Source organism: Rhinoraja longicauda, chromosome 2 (genome assembly GCF_053455715.1).
Source record: "Rhinoraja longicauda isolate Sanriku21f chromosome 2, sRhiLon1.1, whole genome shotgun sequence".
NCBI classification, from domain to species: Eukaryota; Metazoa; Chordata; class Chondrichthyes; order Rajiformes; family Arhynchobatidae; genus Rhinoraja; species Rhinoraja longicauda.
Window position 1 is genome coordinate 71,623,985 of NC_135954.1, and position 13,826 is coordinate 71,637,810.

Below are 13,826 nucleotides of genomic sequence, written 5' to 3' on the forward strand. Positions count from 1 at the left end.
ATATCTAATAGTGTCAACCTCTGAATCTTGAATTCATCCAGATAATGGAGAATTTTTATTCTGATTTGAGCTTTCCAGATAGTGGGCAGGTTTGAAGTTTCAGAAAGGTCAATATTAATTTCAAAACATCCAGTTTTTGCCCTGACATTAAAACTAAGATATTTATGGTGGTCACGTTCAACTTTTACTTCTTGATAAGTCCCTAAGATCCTGACAGTGCACTTGACAATAATATTATTATTGAAAGAAAGATGAGTAGATGTAATAAGATTCTTTCCAAATAGGTTTTGGACTGATATCCAATGATGTGATGATTTACATCTCTCAATTGCTCTGCAATTGAAAAAACTTTTTCATTGAGCCTCTTCCCTTGCAACCAACCACCAGGAACATTTAATACATTTCTTACATGGAATTAAAAAAATCAATAAATTATTTAATTGTTATTTATCAGTTTCACTGTTTATGCATTTAATATATTTGCTCAATATTGTGGTTTAAACATATTTGGTGGCCAGTACATTGGTAATGATGTTCTAGTTGCCAGATGTTCTAGTGGCCAGAGATCCTAGGGTGACGGAGGAACTGAAGGAAATCCACATTAGGCAGGAAATGGTGTTGGGTAGACTGATGGCTGATAAATCCCCAGGGCACTGATTGTCTGCATCCCAGAGTACCTAAGGAGGTGGCGCTAGAAATTGTGGATGCATTGGTGATCATTTTCCAATGTTCTATGGATTCAGGATCAGTTCCTGTGGATTGGCGGGTAGCTAATGTTGTCCCACTTTTTAAGAAAGGAGGGAGAGAGAAAATGGGAAATTATAGACCAGTTAGTCTGACATCAGTGGTGGGGAAGATGCTGGAGTCAATTATAAAAAACGAAATTGCGGAGCATTTGGATAGTAGTAGCAGGATTGTTCCGAGTCAGCATGGATTTACGAAGGGGAAATCATGCTTGACTAATCTTCTGGAATTCTTTGAGGATGTAACTAGGAAAATTGACAGGGGAGAGCCGGTGAATGTGATGTACCTTGACTTTCAGAAAGCCTTTGACAAGGTTCCACATAGGAGATTAGTGGGCAAAATTAGAGCACATGGTATTGGAGGTAGGGCATTGACATGGATAGAAAATTGGTTGACAGACAGAAAGCAAAGAGTGGGGATAAATGGGTCCCTTTCAGAATGGCAGGCAGTAACTAGTGGGGTACTGCAAGGCTCGGTGCTGGGACCTCAGCTATTTACAATATACATTAATGACTTGGATGAAGGGATTAAAAGTACCATTAGCAAATTTGCAGATGATACAAAGCTGGGTGGTAGTGTCAACTGTGAGGAAGATGCTATGAGGCTGCAGGGTGACTTGGACAGGTTATGTGAACAAGGTCCACAGTTTAAGAATAAGGGGTAGGCCATTTAGAACTGAGATGAGGAAAAACTTTTTCAGTCAGAGAGTTGTGAATCTGGAATTCTCTGCCTCAGAAGGCCGTGGAGGCCAATTCTCTGAATGCATTCAAGAGAGAGCCAGATAGACCTCTTAAGGATAGTGGAGTCAGGGGGTATGGGGAGAAGGCAGGAACGGGGTACTGATTGAGAATGATCAGCCATGATCACATTGAATGGCGGTGCTGGCTCGAAGGGCCGAATGGCCTCCTCCTGCACCTATTGTCTATTGTCTAATGTCTGGGAGAGCGGTAAAAGATACAAATTGTCACTCCCTCGAAATTGGGGAGTTCTGTACACATGTAGAAAGATTTTGTTTATGATGTTAGTAATGAATACTTTGCCATCTGCAAAAATGTAATGATAGAAATTGGCATTTGTCTCTTATGCAATTTCCTTCCCATCAGATTTTTGTTTCTTATGTTGGGACCATCTGGCAAAGCACAGCAATATCATGAAATCGGGAGATCAATAGCTACCTTAATGACAGATGAGGCAAGTTTATTTTTTCTCTAGGAAAATCTACATCTATATGGGACAGCAATAGATGTTAAATCGAACCTTGTGAAGCTGTGATCTTGTTTCTTTTGATTCATTAAAACTAATCCTCAATCTGTAAAATAAATGTTTGTACAAAAGACCAGTTATTAGATTAGCCTTAATTTAGAAAATATATAGATAAATTGTAATTGTAAATAAATTCCATTATAATTACTATGTATCTCTGGTATTTAGGGAGCCAAATTCGGTCTGCTGAACCATAACCTTTAAAAACTTAAATAATTTAAATAATTTTACTAGCTTTAAAATTGTAATTGTAAGAAATCTTTACTGAATCTGTACTTAAAACAGGAATCATAAATATGTTTTTGTATATATATATATATAAAGATTTTTCACGATGTTGCCTACAAGGCAAAGGATCGTACGGACCTGCTGGCAGGAATAGATGAATTTTTAGATCAAGTTACTGTACTCCCACCGGGTGAGTGGGATCCTTCAATACGAATTGAACCACCAAAAAGTGTTCCTTCTCAGGTGAGAATCATTATTACAGTCTAATGAATAGACATTTCTACTCACTGTTAGATAAACATAAGAAATAGAAGCATGAATAGAGTATACAGACCTTCGAGCCTGCTCCACATTCATTAAGATTATAGCTGTCCTGATCTGGTCTTGATCTTAGCATCATTTTGGTGTCCAATTCGTGTAATGGTTGACTGAAATATCTCTTCTTGGCCTTGAATATATGCAGCATGTCAGCTTTGCATCTTCCTAAGGTAGAGAATTCAAAAACAATGATTTTCTGAGAGAAGAAATCCTAAGTGGTCAACTTATTCCAGAAGTATGCCCCTAATTCTAGATTCCTGTTATCAGAGGAAACATCCCCTTGGTGCAAAGTCTGGGCTAAACCTATTTATTTGTTGTTTAAAAGACAACTTCTTCATCCTGGAACTTAACCTAATTGAAACTCCTCTTGTAGACAGATGAGGCCATCACACGCAGTTCCTCTGGATTCCGTAGTTCCGCTCTTGCTTCCCCTCCCCCCAGTTGCAACAGAGACGGAGTCCCCCTGATGCTCACCTTTCATTCCATCAGCTGTCACATACGACACCATCATCCTCCGACTTTTTCGTTACCGCAAACTGGATCCCACCACTCGTCACATCTTCCCATCTCCATTCCTTCCTGCTTTCTGCAGAGACCGTTCCCTCTGAAACCCTCTGGTTCACTCATCTGTTCCCACCCAAACCCAGGGACTTCTGCAACTGCAGGAGATGCAACGCCTATCCTTATACCTCCTCCCTCGACTCCATCCAGAGACCCCAACAGTCCTATCAGGTCAGGCAGTGGTTTACTTGCACCTCCTCCAACCTTATCTACATTATCCGGTGTTCCCGCTGTGGGCTCCTATATATCAGCAAGATCAAGTGTAGACTTCTGGTGTGCCTGCGCTGCCCTAGCAGCTGCAGCTTGCTTGCAGTCCATTTGTCTTTTGTGTTTTTTGTTGTTTTTTGTCTTAATTGTATGATGTAGAGTTTTTTTTGTGGTTGTATGTTATGTGGGGGGGGGACTGTCAAATTGTCTCTTCCGAATGGAGACCCGACCTTTATTTTCTGGGTGGTGTCTCCGTTCCCGCTGCGGCCTACCATCGGCCAAACACCTGGAGCTGGCGGCCTCCACCTGGAACCACCTGGGCTCTGGTTCGCAGAGCTCTCGGACCGGACTCACCACCTGCGGAGCTGGCTGCCTTCGGAGGCTGCGGGAGCGGCTGCGACTCGTCTCCGGAGGCTTCTTCGGCCGCGGGCCGCGGGGACGTCGGAAGCTCGCAGGCCCCTGGGTGGGGGCCGACATCAGGAGCTCCGGCAGCGGCAGCGTCTTCACCCGCCCCGAATCATGGGGCTTGGGTCGGCCCGCTGCGGACCTTTCACCGTCCGGCGCGGCCTGGAATAGGCCGCGGGATTTTCTCTGCCCGGCGGGGGCTTCAATGTCTGGAGTCCCGACCGCCCCGACGGGGCAAGTTCAACAGCCTGACCGTGGGAGAAGACAGCAGGGGAAGAAAAAAGACATTCTGGCCTTCCATCACAGTGAGGAGGTGACTGGAGGAGACTCACTGTGATGGATGTTTCTTGCTTATTTTTATTGCTTATTTTTATTGGTCTTATTGTTGGACTGTGGGTAATCTTTCATTTCACTGCACATTTGTGTGTATGTGACAAATAAATGGACTATTATTGATTGACTTAGTGAGTGTTTCACTGAACACATGCTCACTGCGCCTTGGTCGATGAGATCTTCCAGTTGTCAAACATTTTAACTCCCCATTCCCATACTGATAAAAGTAGCTAGACAGGTAGGGGAAGTAAATTTTGTATATTACCTCAAGTGCTGAAAATGTACCAACTTTTACGCAGTTTCAGTTGAGGTCTTGGGTTATATTTTTCATTTAAAAAATGGTGCATCTTGGTTAATCTGTCTTTTTTTACAGTTGATAATTTTTGGGAAGTTCATTTGCATTAATTTACATTCAGCATGTCAGCAATTTGAAAGATGACTTGATTAATAGACAATAGGTGCAGGAGTAGGCCATTCAGCCCTTCGAGCCAGCACCACCATTCAATGTGATCATGGCTGATCATTTTTAATCAGTACCCCGTTCCTGCTTTCTCCCCATACCCCCTGACTCTGCTATCCTTAAGAGCTCTATCTAGCTCTCTCTTGAATGCATTCAGAGAATTGGCCTCCACTGCCTTCTGAGGCAGAGAATTCCACAGATTTACAATTCTCTGACTGAAAAAAAATATTCTCCCTTCAAGGGTATTTCCCCTTTTTTTTGCTTTTGGGAACAATATCTTCTATCACTTTTCAATAGCTGTTCACCGAATTTAATCCCTGTTCCATTTAGACATGTTTAATATTTGTGCTGTAAAACTTTCCTGCTGTTATGAAACTACTGAACGATCTTTTATAAGCTAAGGTTGTACTACCGATCTCCCAATCTACCTTAATGTTGCCCATGCGCTTTTTTTATTTGTAATTTCTCTATAGATTGTATTGTACGGTTTGACTGGATAGCATGCAAATCATAACATTTCATTGTATCTCTGTAAACATGACTAATAAAGCAGCACCAATTACCAATACCTGTTGTGTCAGGGGTATCAAATATTTCAACTTATGTAGACAAAGCAGCCCTTGAATATTTTTGAATGTGTTGTTGTAATTTAGCTTTGAACCTGTGTTAAATTATTTTTCTGTATTATGCAATTGAAAAGGAAAAGCGGAAGTGCCCTCCTCTTCCAAATGGTCCAACAATTACCAATGGTGCCACAAATCACGAAGAACATCACACTGGGCCAGAACTTAAGCGTACTGGAAGGTTTGTTCTGCATATTAATTACTCTACGGATATATTTCCTGTGAAACTAAATATAAATTACTTCATATAGGCTATTGAACCTTAATGTTCAATATAATGATGAATGGAAAAGCATTCCAGTAGGCTTTAATGCAGCCTTTGGCTTTTTAAAATTTCTATACTTTATATGTATCATCTTGTACCAGACATAGAGGTTTTTAAGAATTTGGGGAAGGTGAGATTATGGTAATGCTTTGTAAATACAGGATAGGCATGAAAGGGATCATATTCCTGTATAATTATTTTCTGTATGATCTTCCTGTACAGTCACAGTTGCTGACCTATCCTTTCAAAACAGTTAAGAAGAACACAAATAATACTTGGTCTCATTGCCAAGGTATTTTTTTGGAGCCTGCTTTCAATTTTTGTATAATATTGGTCATGCCACTTACAGACTTAGTGATCTTTTCTTCATACATGAATGTTGCAGAAAGTTTGATTGGATATAATCAGTCAATGAAATATTATTAGTTTTTAGTGGTTGCATCAGGTAACTTGAGAGTTAATCAGGATTTTTGACATGCAAGACTGGATAATCTTTATTGTGATATTTTATGTCCCAGCCTCCTTTTCTATATTCATGACATCTAATCGGTTATAAATGCATGAGTATAGTCACTGGTAAATCACACGATATTTTCCTAACGGCTGTGGCTTTCTTATTGAATCAACTTATCCTTGCATGACTTCTAGTAAAAGGCACCAGACTGTTTGTGTTCATTTATTAATTGAGGCAGTATGCTACATCTTTGGAAGTTCTAACCAAACAAATAAAATGACGGCAAAGTGAAAAAGAAAAGCAGTACAAGAAGTGTGGGAACATTTGTTTGTTGTTGGTTTTGGCAGAGGTTTCTTGCTTCATATCTGTTCTACTAATATTAACCAGACTCCATTCTGGAATTGGTCTCTAAAGTTGGGAAGTTATCTTTTAGGTATTGTGTGTGATGACTTTCATTTTAAACTAGATCAAACGTTTTACAGGTAGCTGGCGACTTTGTTAAATAATCCCTTTGTAGTATCAGTCATTTACATTGTAGGAAAACTAATTTATCACTCTTCATAACACACTTCAACTCCCCTTCCATTTTTGGTCCTAAGAATAATGAAAAATGTTGCAGATGCTGGAAATCTGAAACAAAAAAAGAAAATGCTGGAAACATTCATCAAGTCGGTTACCATCTATGGAAAGAAATATAGAGTTAGCAGTTCAAAGACTATGTCAGAACTGGGAAAGAGAGACAGGTGGCAGGAGGACAAATCTGTGATTGATTGATGTCTAGGTTATTGTGGTGCTGAGTTGTTAATGGTAAAGTTAGAAAGTGACAAAGATATGTTTTAGCCCCCCCTCGATCATGGCTGACCATGGGTGATGCTTCCTAGTTGGCTGCTTGCTCCACACCACGGCTAGAGCAGCGTCACTTGTGGCTGAAGAGACCAATGTGGGAGTGACAGTCTCTGTCGCAAAGGTCACATTTGTGTGTGGTCTCTGATCTGTTGAAGTTGCTGCGCTCCTTTCTGCGTGCCCGCTTGTCTGCCGCTGCGTTCATCAGTTTCTCTTCCCCCGTTTTGAGATGTTGGTTCAGGGTACCTCTCCACCTCGTACGGTCAGCTGCAAGGCTCTCCAAGGGCTCCACATCGATGTCAAGCGCCTTCAAATCTCACTTGCAGACATCCTTGTAATGTAGCTGGGGGCGGCCGATAGTTCTCCTCCCAGATGTCAGCTCTCCATAGAGGATGTATTTTGGAATACGGCCATCCTCCATGCGGTGGACATGGCCCAGCCACCGCAGTCTGCGCTGCCTGAGTAGAGTGTGCACACTCGGAAGGCCAGCGCGAGACAGAATCTTGACGTTGGACACTCTGTCTTGCCAGGATATACCCAGGATACGGTAGATGCTTCTAAGGTGGAAGGTGTTGAGTCTTCTCTCCAGTCTGGCATATGTAGTCCATCTCTCACTGCCGTACAGCAACGTGCTGTTGACACAGGCGTTGTAGACTGCTATCTTTGTCTTCACTGTCAGCTTTGGGTTGGTCCACACTCGAGTTATGAGGCAAGCAAGTGTTGTAGCTGCCAAAGATATGTAATGTGTTACAAATAGTAGATCAAAGACTGCTAATGGGGTGGGAAAAACAACCACAGATGGATAACATAGAACAGTGCAGCACAGGAACAGACCTTACAGTCCACAATGCCTCTGCCGAATATGATGCCAAATGAAACTAATCCCTTGTGATAGGGCATAGAACAGTGCAGCAAAGAAACTGGCACTTTGGACAACAGGTCCAGATAGAAAACTGAGGTTGCCTCCTACACTGAAACCCAAAGCAAACTTGAGGAACAGCAGATGTTGTTTTTTCAAATTTTCCAAGAATTTGCTTTCTTTGTCAAATAAGAACTGGTAATTTTTCCATTTGGATAGGTGGAGACATAACAAGACATTGGAAACCTGTCAAGATGCAATTTAAAGTAGTTGCTTGCGCAATGTTCTCCTATTAAACTGGGCATTCTTGTGGATCAACACACTTTGCCTATAGTAATTATGTTCAACTAGATGATGAAAAGACATTTAACTATGTGGTAACAGCCCAGCGGTAGGAAAATTGACTTCTCTAACTTTGGATAGCTCCTCTGTCCCTCTCTTCCCCTCCCCTTCCCAGTTCTCCCACTGTCTTCCTGTCTCCACCTATATCCTTTCTTTGTCCCGCCCCCCATGACATCAGTCTGAAGAAGGGTCTCAACCCGAAACGTCACCCATTCCTTCTCTCCAGAGATGCTGCCTGACCCGCTGAGTTACTCCAGCATTTTGTGATAATTACATTTAAAAATCACTTGGACAGATATATGGATAGGAAAGGTTTGGAGAGATTTGGGCCAGTCGCAGGCGAGTGGGGCAAGCTCGGTGTGTCAACAGTGACTGACATTTCTAATATCTTTGCCCTACTTTGAAGGACTAAGGCAAGTGTTGCTGCAAACTGTTGTATACATTTGAATTAAGCTGCTGAATTCCTAAATTTTGTATAAACTACTACATTTATTTCACAGGATCTTTGGTGGATTAATCCATGATATTAAAAGGAAGTCGCCATTCTACCTGAGTGACTTCAAGGATGCAATTAATCTCCAGTGCCTAGCTTCCATTCTATTTCTTTATTGTGCTTGCATGTCTCCTGTCATCACTTTTGGAGGACTACTTGGGGAAGCAACAGAAAATAGAATAGTATGTATCTGAAACTAATTTTTAAAAATTTGTAGTTATGTGTCCTGTTTATGCCACAATTGTTTTTCAGTCTGAAAGTTACCAATTAAGTTACCAATTAATTATTTATTAGTGATACCTTGGAGTGTGGAAGGGCATGTTGTGGTTTTCTTGTGTTTAGCAGTGTTTTGGAAATAGTGTGAAACTAGTGCAAATAAATGGGGGAGATAGTCTCCATGAATAACCAAACTACCTGGCATGAGCTCACTGGACTACTTCTGTCGCTATTAAATATATGTGCATTTAAACTAGTTTTGCAGGTGTTTTTTTCTGAATTTACAGCACATAATCTTTAATTTAATCTCTAATTTAATATGTTAATAATAGTGTATCATTGAGCAGACACCAGTTATCAAATGCTGTACAAATTTGCACGGGAACCTGAAATTGACAAGCATATTTAAATTTGGCGCAATGAATGACATGAAGTAATATTCTCATATCTGATTATGACCTTGAAGAGCAATTATATTGCAACAGTATAATATATTACATGATCAATAATGTAACAATTATTATTGTAACCAAGTTATTGAGTAATATCAAGTGAAATCCAGTAAAATTGTTTTTGCTTGGAGTTGTTGTTAATCTACAACTGTCTTTAATAAAACATTTTTCTAATTATATTTTGAGGTCCACATTAAAATCATCTAGGCAAGTTGTGTCATATAATCTATAACAATATAAACTGTTCACATAGCTATAAAGTAATAAAAAGAGAAAATGTGTTGATTAAAAGTGAACAGCTTCAAGAGTATAGTCTAAAAATATTATCTTTAACCAATCCACTACAACATTCTGAGTTTGGGAATGACTCAGTCGGAGAGGAAGATTTGCTCTTCCTTGTATCCATCTTAATAAAGGCAATTGAATATCAGTAAAATATTTCCAATAGTATTTGTACTTATAATGTTCAAATTCTTTATACTTTATAAAGTATTTATAAACTTTTATAAACTTATTTTATAAAAGTTATAAAATGACTCTTATAAATGTATAAAAGTTTTTTATAATGTTTTACTAAAATACCATTTTGCGTTTAAGACATATGCCGCAAGTTGGCTGTGTCTAGAATCTTATTGGTGCATCAGTAAGTATTCAAACAACCAAGTTATATTAATTGTCTTGAATAATTTGTCTTAAATTGAAGAGGATGTGCTTGCAACATTTAATTAACTTAAAATATAAAAGGAATGACAAAATACGGATGCAGGAAATTAAAAACAAAACAGAACATGCTAGAAGTATTTACCAGCATGAAGAGATAAACACAGTAAAGCTTCAGATCAAATACCCTTCTTGGAAGCAGGAAAAGTGAGAAAACAAGTGTTTTAGTTTGCAAAATTGAAAAGATGGAGAGAACACTGTTTTTGTTTGTTTTAACTGTTCTTTATTTGCCATATGTCTCTAACTGTCAGTTTTTTTAATTAACTGTTTTCTTGACAACTTTGTTGTGCACCCTTGTTGTACATTCCCTCTCCACTCATTCCCCTTGTTGCAACTTAAAACAACTTGCTTTCTCACTTTTTCAGTTCTGTTGAAAATGAATAAATTGAATCGTTGACAGTGTTTCTCTCACCATGGATGATGCTTTACATGCTGAGTGTTATTAACATTTTCTGTTGTGATGTCTTGAGAGGTCGAGAGCTTTTCTCTTGAAGGTTGGGAGGTGTGGGTGCCGGAAATGAAGACAGAAAAGTTCTTGTTTTCAAACTTAAATTCCATATATTTAGTCTTTTTCCAAAAACAGGTAAACTTAATTGTTTGCAGACAGGTACACAAAACCAAAACAGGTAGTTAAATCAAAACTGTGGCTTGCTGCCTTCTTACAAAATATAACTCAAACACTGCTTCTCTCCCTGTCTGCTCCCGTCGTTGTCTCTCTTTTTAAATACACTGCTTCCCTTCCCTTTTAGCTCTCTCACTGAGGCAATCAGCTCATCTGGTTCAGCTAGGCAGCAATCAGTGTCAGCAGCAATCAGTGTCAGCAGCAATCAGTGTCAGCAGGGCAGGCAGCCCTGCTGACTATGGGTTTTGTAGTCTTTTGCTGGCCGCCATGATGGTTTGTGGTCCTTGTTGCATCCACCGGGAGGAAATGTATCTCCCCTCTATGACTACCTCTCATGATATCACATTTCCCCCTCCCCTGACTTGAGGCCTCCGGACTGGGGAAGGAGGCCCACAGGACGTCTCTTTGGGAAAGGGCATCTGCATTCCCATGTTTCCGACCTGCCCTGTGGACAACCGAGAAGTTAAAAGCCTGGAGGCTGAGAAACCATCTTGTTACCCGACTGTTTGTTTCTTTATTTCTTGACATCCACTGCAAAGGAGCATGGTCTGTGAGTAGAGTGAATTTGCACCCAATAAGGTAATAGCGAAGGGTTTCAAGGGCCCACTTAACTGCCAGACATTCTTTCTCCGGTGTAGAGTATCTTTTCTCATGGGCCAAAAGCTTTCTGCTACTGTAGAGGATTGGGTGCTCCTCACCCTTCTGTATCTGAGAGAGTACCGCCCCAAGACCCACCTCTGAGGCATCTACTTGAACAACAAACTCCTTGTTGAAGTCTGGGACAGCCAGAACTGGGTGGGAACACAAGGCCTTCTTCAGGCTGGTGAAAGCTTCCTCTGCTTCCTGTGACCATTTCACCATTCGGGACTGTCTTTTAGTTGTCAGATCTGTTAGGGGGGCAATTAGATCAGAGAAGTTGGGAACAAAGCGTCTATAGTAGTTTGCAATGCCTATAAAGGATTTTTACTTGTCTCTTTGATACAGGTCGTGGCCGATCTTGGATGGCCCTTAGTTTAGCATCTTGAGGTTTAACAAGGCCATGCCCTATTGTGTAACCAAGGTACTCTGTTTCACTATAGGCTAGCCTGCACTTGCGGGGATTGGCTGTGAGACCTGCTACCCGAAGAGCATCCAGTACCTTCTGTACTCGGGGCAAATGACTTTCCCAATCTGTGCTATGTATCACTATGTCATCTAAATAGGCTGCGGCATATTCTTTGTGGGGCCGCAGGACCCGGTCCATCAGCCGCTGGAAGGTGGCAGGCGCTCCGTGTAGACCAAATGGTAACTTGGTGTACTGGAAAAGCCCTTCACTTGTTGCAAAGGCTGTTTTCTCTCGGGATTCTAGGGAAAGCGGAACTTGCCAGTACCCCTTTGTGAGGTCAAGGGTTGTGATGAAGCGAGCCATTCCCAGAAGGTCTATTAGTTCATCTACCAGGGGCATGGGGTAAGTGTCGAACTCAGACACCATTTAGTTTTCTAAAGTCATTGCAGAATCGAGTCGACGTATCAGGTTTGGGGACCAGTACAATTGGGCTTGCCCAGGCACTATGAGATTCTTCAATAGCTCCTAGTTCAAGCATCTTTTTACTTTCCTCTCTAATTGTTTCCTTATGGGCTTCTGGAACTCTATAGGGCCGTTGATGGACTACCTTTCCAAGCTTAGTGCAAATTTCATGTACCGCAAGATGTGTAGTGCCCGGCTTGGCCGAGAACACATCTTGGTTACGGTCAACCAGCTCCATGCACTCTTGACGTTGCTGGGGTGACAGCTCTGGGCCCACCTTTATGTCATCTCTTGGTGGTGCTCCTGACTCTTTTGGGGGTAAACAACTTAATAGAACCTCTGCCAGGTGCCATTTTTTCAACAGGTTCACGTGGTAAGTCTGTTCTGGTTTTCTCCTTCCCGGTTGCTTTACCTTGTAGTTTACCTCTCCCACCTTTTCGATGATTTCGTATGGCCCCTGCCAAGTGGCTAAAAATTTACACTTAACAGTGGGCACCAGAACTAGAACCCGGTCGCCTGGCTGGAACTCGGGGCTGTGCAGGGCGGTTGTAGGATGCTTGCTGTTACCTTTGAGCTTTTTCCATATGTTCTCTGACAATAGGATAGATAGTAGCCACCCTGTCTTTCATGGCCTCCACATGTTCAATAACAGTGCGGTGAGGACAAGGCTCTTTCTCCCATGCTTCTTTAGCTAGGTCAAGAAGCCCCCTGGGTTTGTGACAGTATAGGAGCTCAAAGGGTGAGAAGCCTGTAGAAGCTTGGGGCACCTCCCTAACTGCAAACATCACGTACGGAAGGAGCTGGTCCCAGTTGCGCCCATCTCTTTCAATTGCCTTCCTTAGCATGGCTTTAAGGGTCTTGTTGAACCTCTCTACCAGACCGTGAGTTTGAGGGTGGTATACTGATGTTCTGAGGTGCTTGATCCTTAGGAGGGAGCACAGGCCCTTGGTGACACGAGACATGAAAGAGGTCCCCTGGTCTGTTAATATTTCTTTTGGAATCCCTACTCTACTGCACAGGAGGAACAGTTCCTTTGAGATATGCTGGGCTGTAGCCTTTCTGAGGGGTACAGCCTCGGGATAACAGGTAGCATAGTCTACCAGGACCAGAATATACTGATGCCCCCGAGCACTTTTGGGTAGGGGGCCCACAATATCTAACCCAATCCTTTCAAAGGGGACTTCAATGATTGGTAGTGGGATAAGGGGATTCCTAAATGAGGGCCGGGGGGCAGTGAGCTGGCATTCTGGACAACTACGGCAATAATTTTCAACTTCTTTGTGGATGCCTGGCCAAAAGAACCTCTGCAGAATTCTGTCTTTTGTTTTTTCCACTCCTAGATGTGCCCCGAGCAAGTGTGTATGGGCCAGTTGTAACACTGTGAGACGAAAAGCTTTTGGCACTAACAACTGCTCTGATACCTCATCTTGCCCTTTTTTCATCTGGTACAGAAGCCCATTCTTTATAGCAAAATGAGGGTAAGTTAAACCACTTCCCGGCCCCTGGTCCACACCCTCTAGTACTCTAACATTTTTTAAAGCATTTATCAATGTAGGATCTTTGAGCTGAGCAGTACCATACTGGCCTGAAAGCGGGGGTGGTCTGTCTGCTACCCGGTTGGAATCCTTACTTGATGATGGCCAATTGTCTCCTTGCGGCCCTTCCCCTTCAGAAGCCGGCCCCGTATCACTGGATGATGCTACCGCGCCCAGGAGAGCATTTACTGGAGGAGAAGTAGGCGTTAAACTAGCACTGGACCTATTCTTAGGACTGCTTCTCTTATGCTTGTTCTTACCTCTGGGCAGTGATGTCTCCCTAGATCGTCTCTCTTGTATTTCCCTCCAGAGTCTGTGGAACAGGGGGCAGTCTCGTCCTATTAAGAGTGGGACTGGCAGGGCATCCAAAACCCCT

General features: G+C 41.9%; 1 protein-coding gene across 7 annotated transcripts in view; it reads left to right on the forward strand.

Annotated features, from left to right (window-relative positions):
* Positions 1-13,826, forward strand: part of slc4a7 (solute carrier family 4 member 7) — a 90,865-nt gene that overhangs the window by 48,752 nt on the left and 28,287 nt on the right. For all 7 annotated transcript variants that reach the window (XM_078420843.1, XM_078420795.1, XM_078420804.1 and 4 more), the window contains 4 exons: positions 1,848-1,935; positions 2,332-2,478; positions 5,220-5,323; positions 8,406-8,580. In XM_078420843.1, the coding sequence (XP_078276969.1) occupies positions 1,848-1,935; positions 2,332-2,478; positions 5,220-5,323; positions 8,406-8,580 (514 nt within the window). The remainder of the gene's footprint in view (positions 1-1,847; positions 1,936-2,331; positions 2,479-5,219; positions 5,324-8,405; positions 8,581-13,826) is intronic.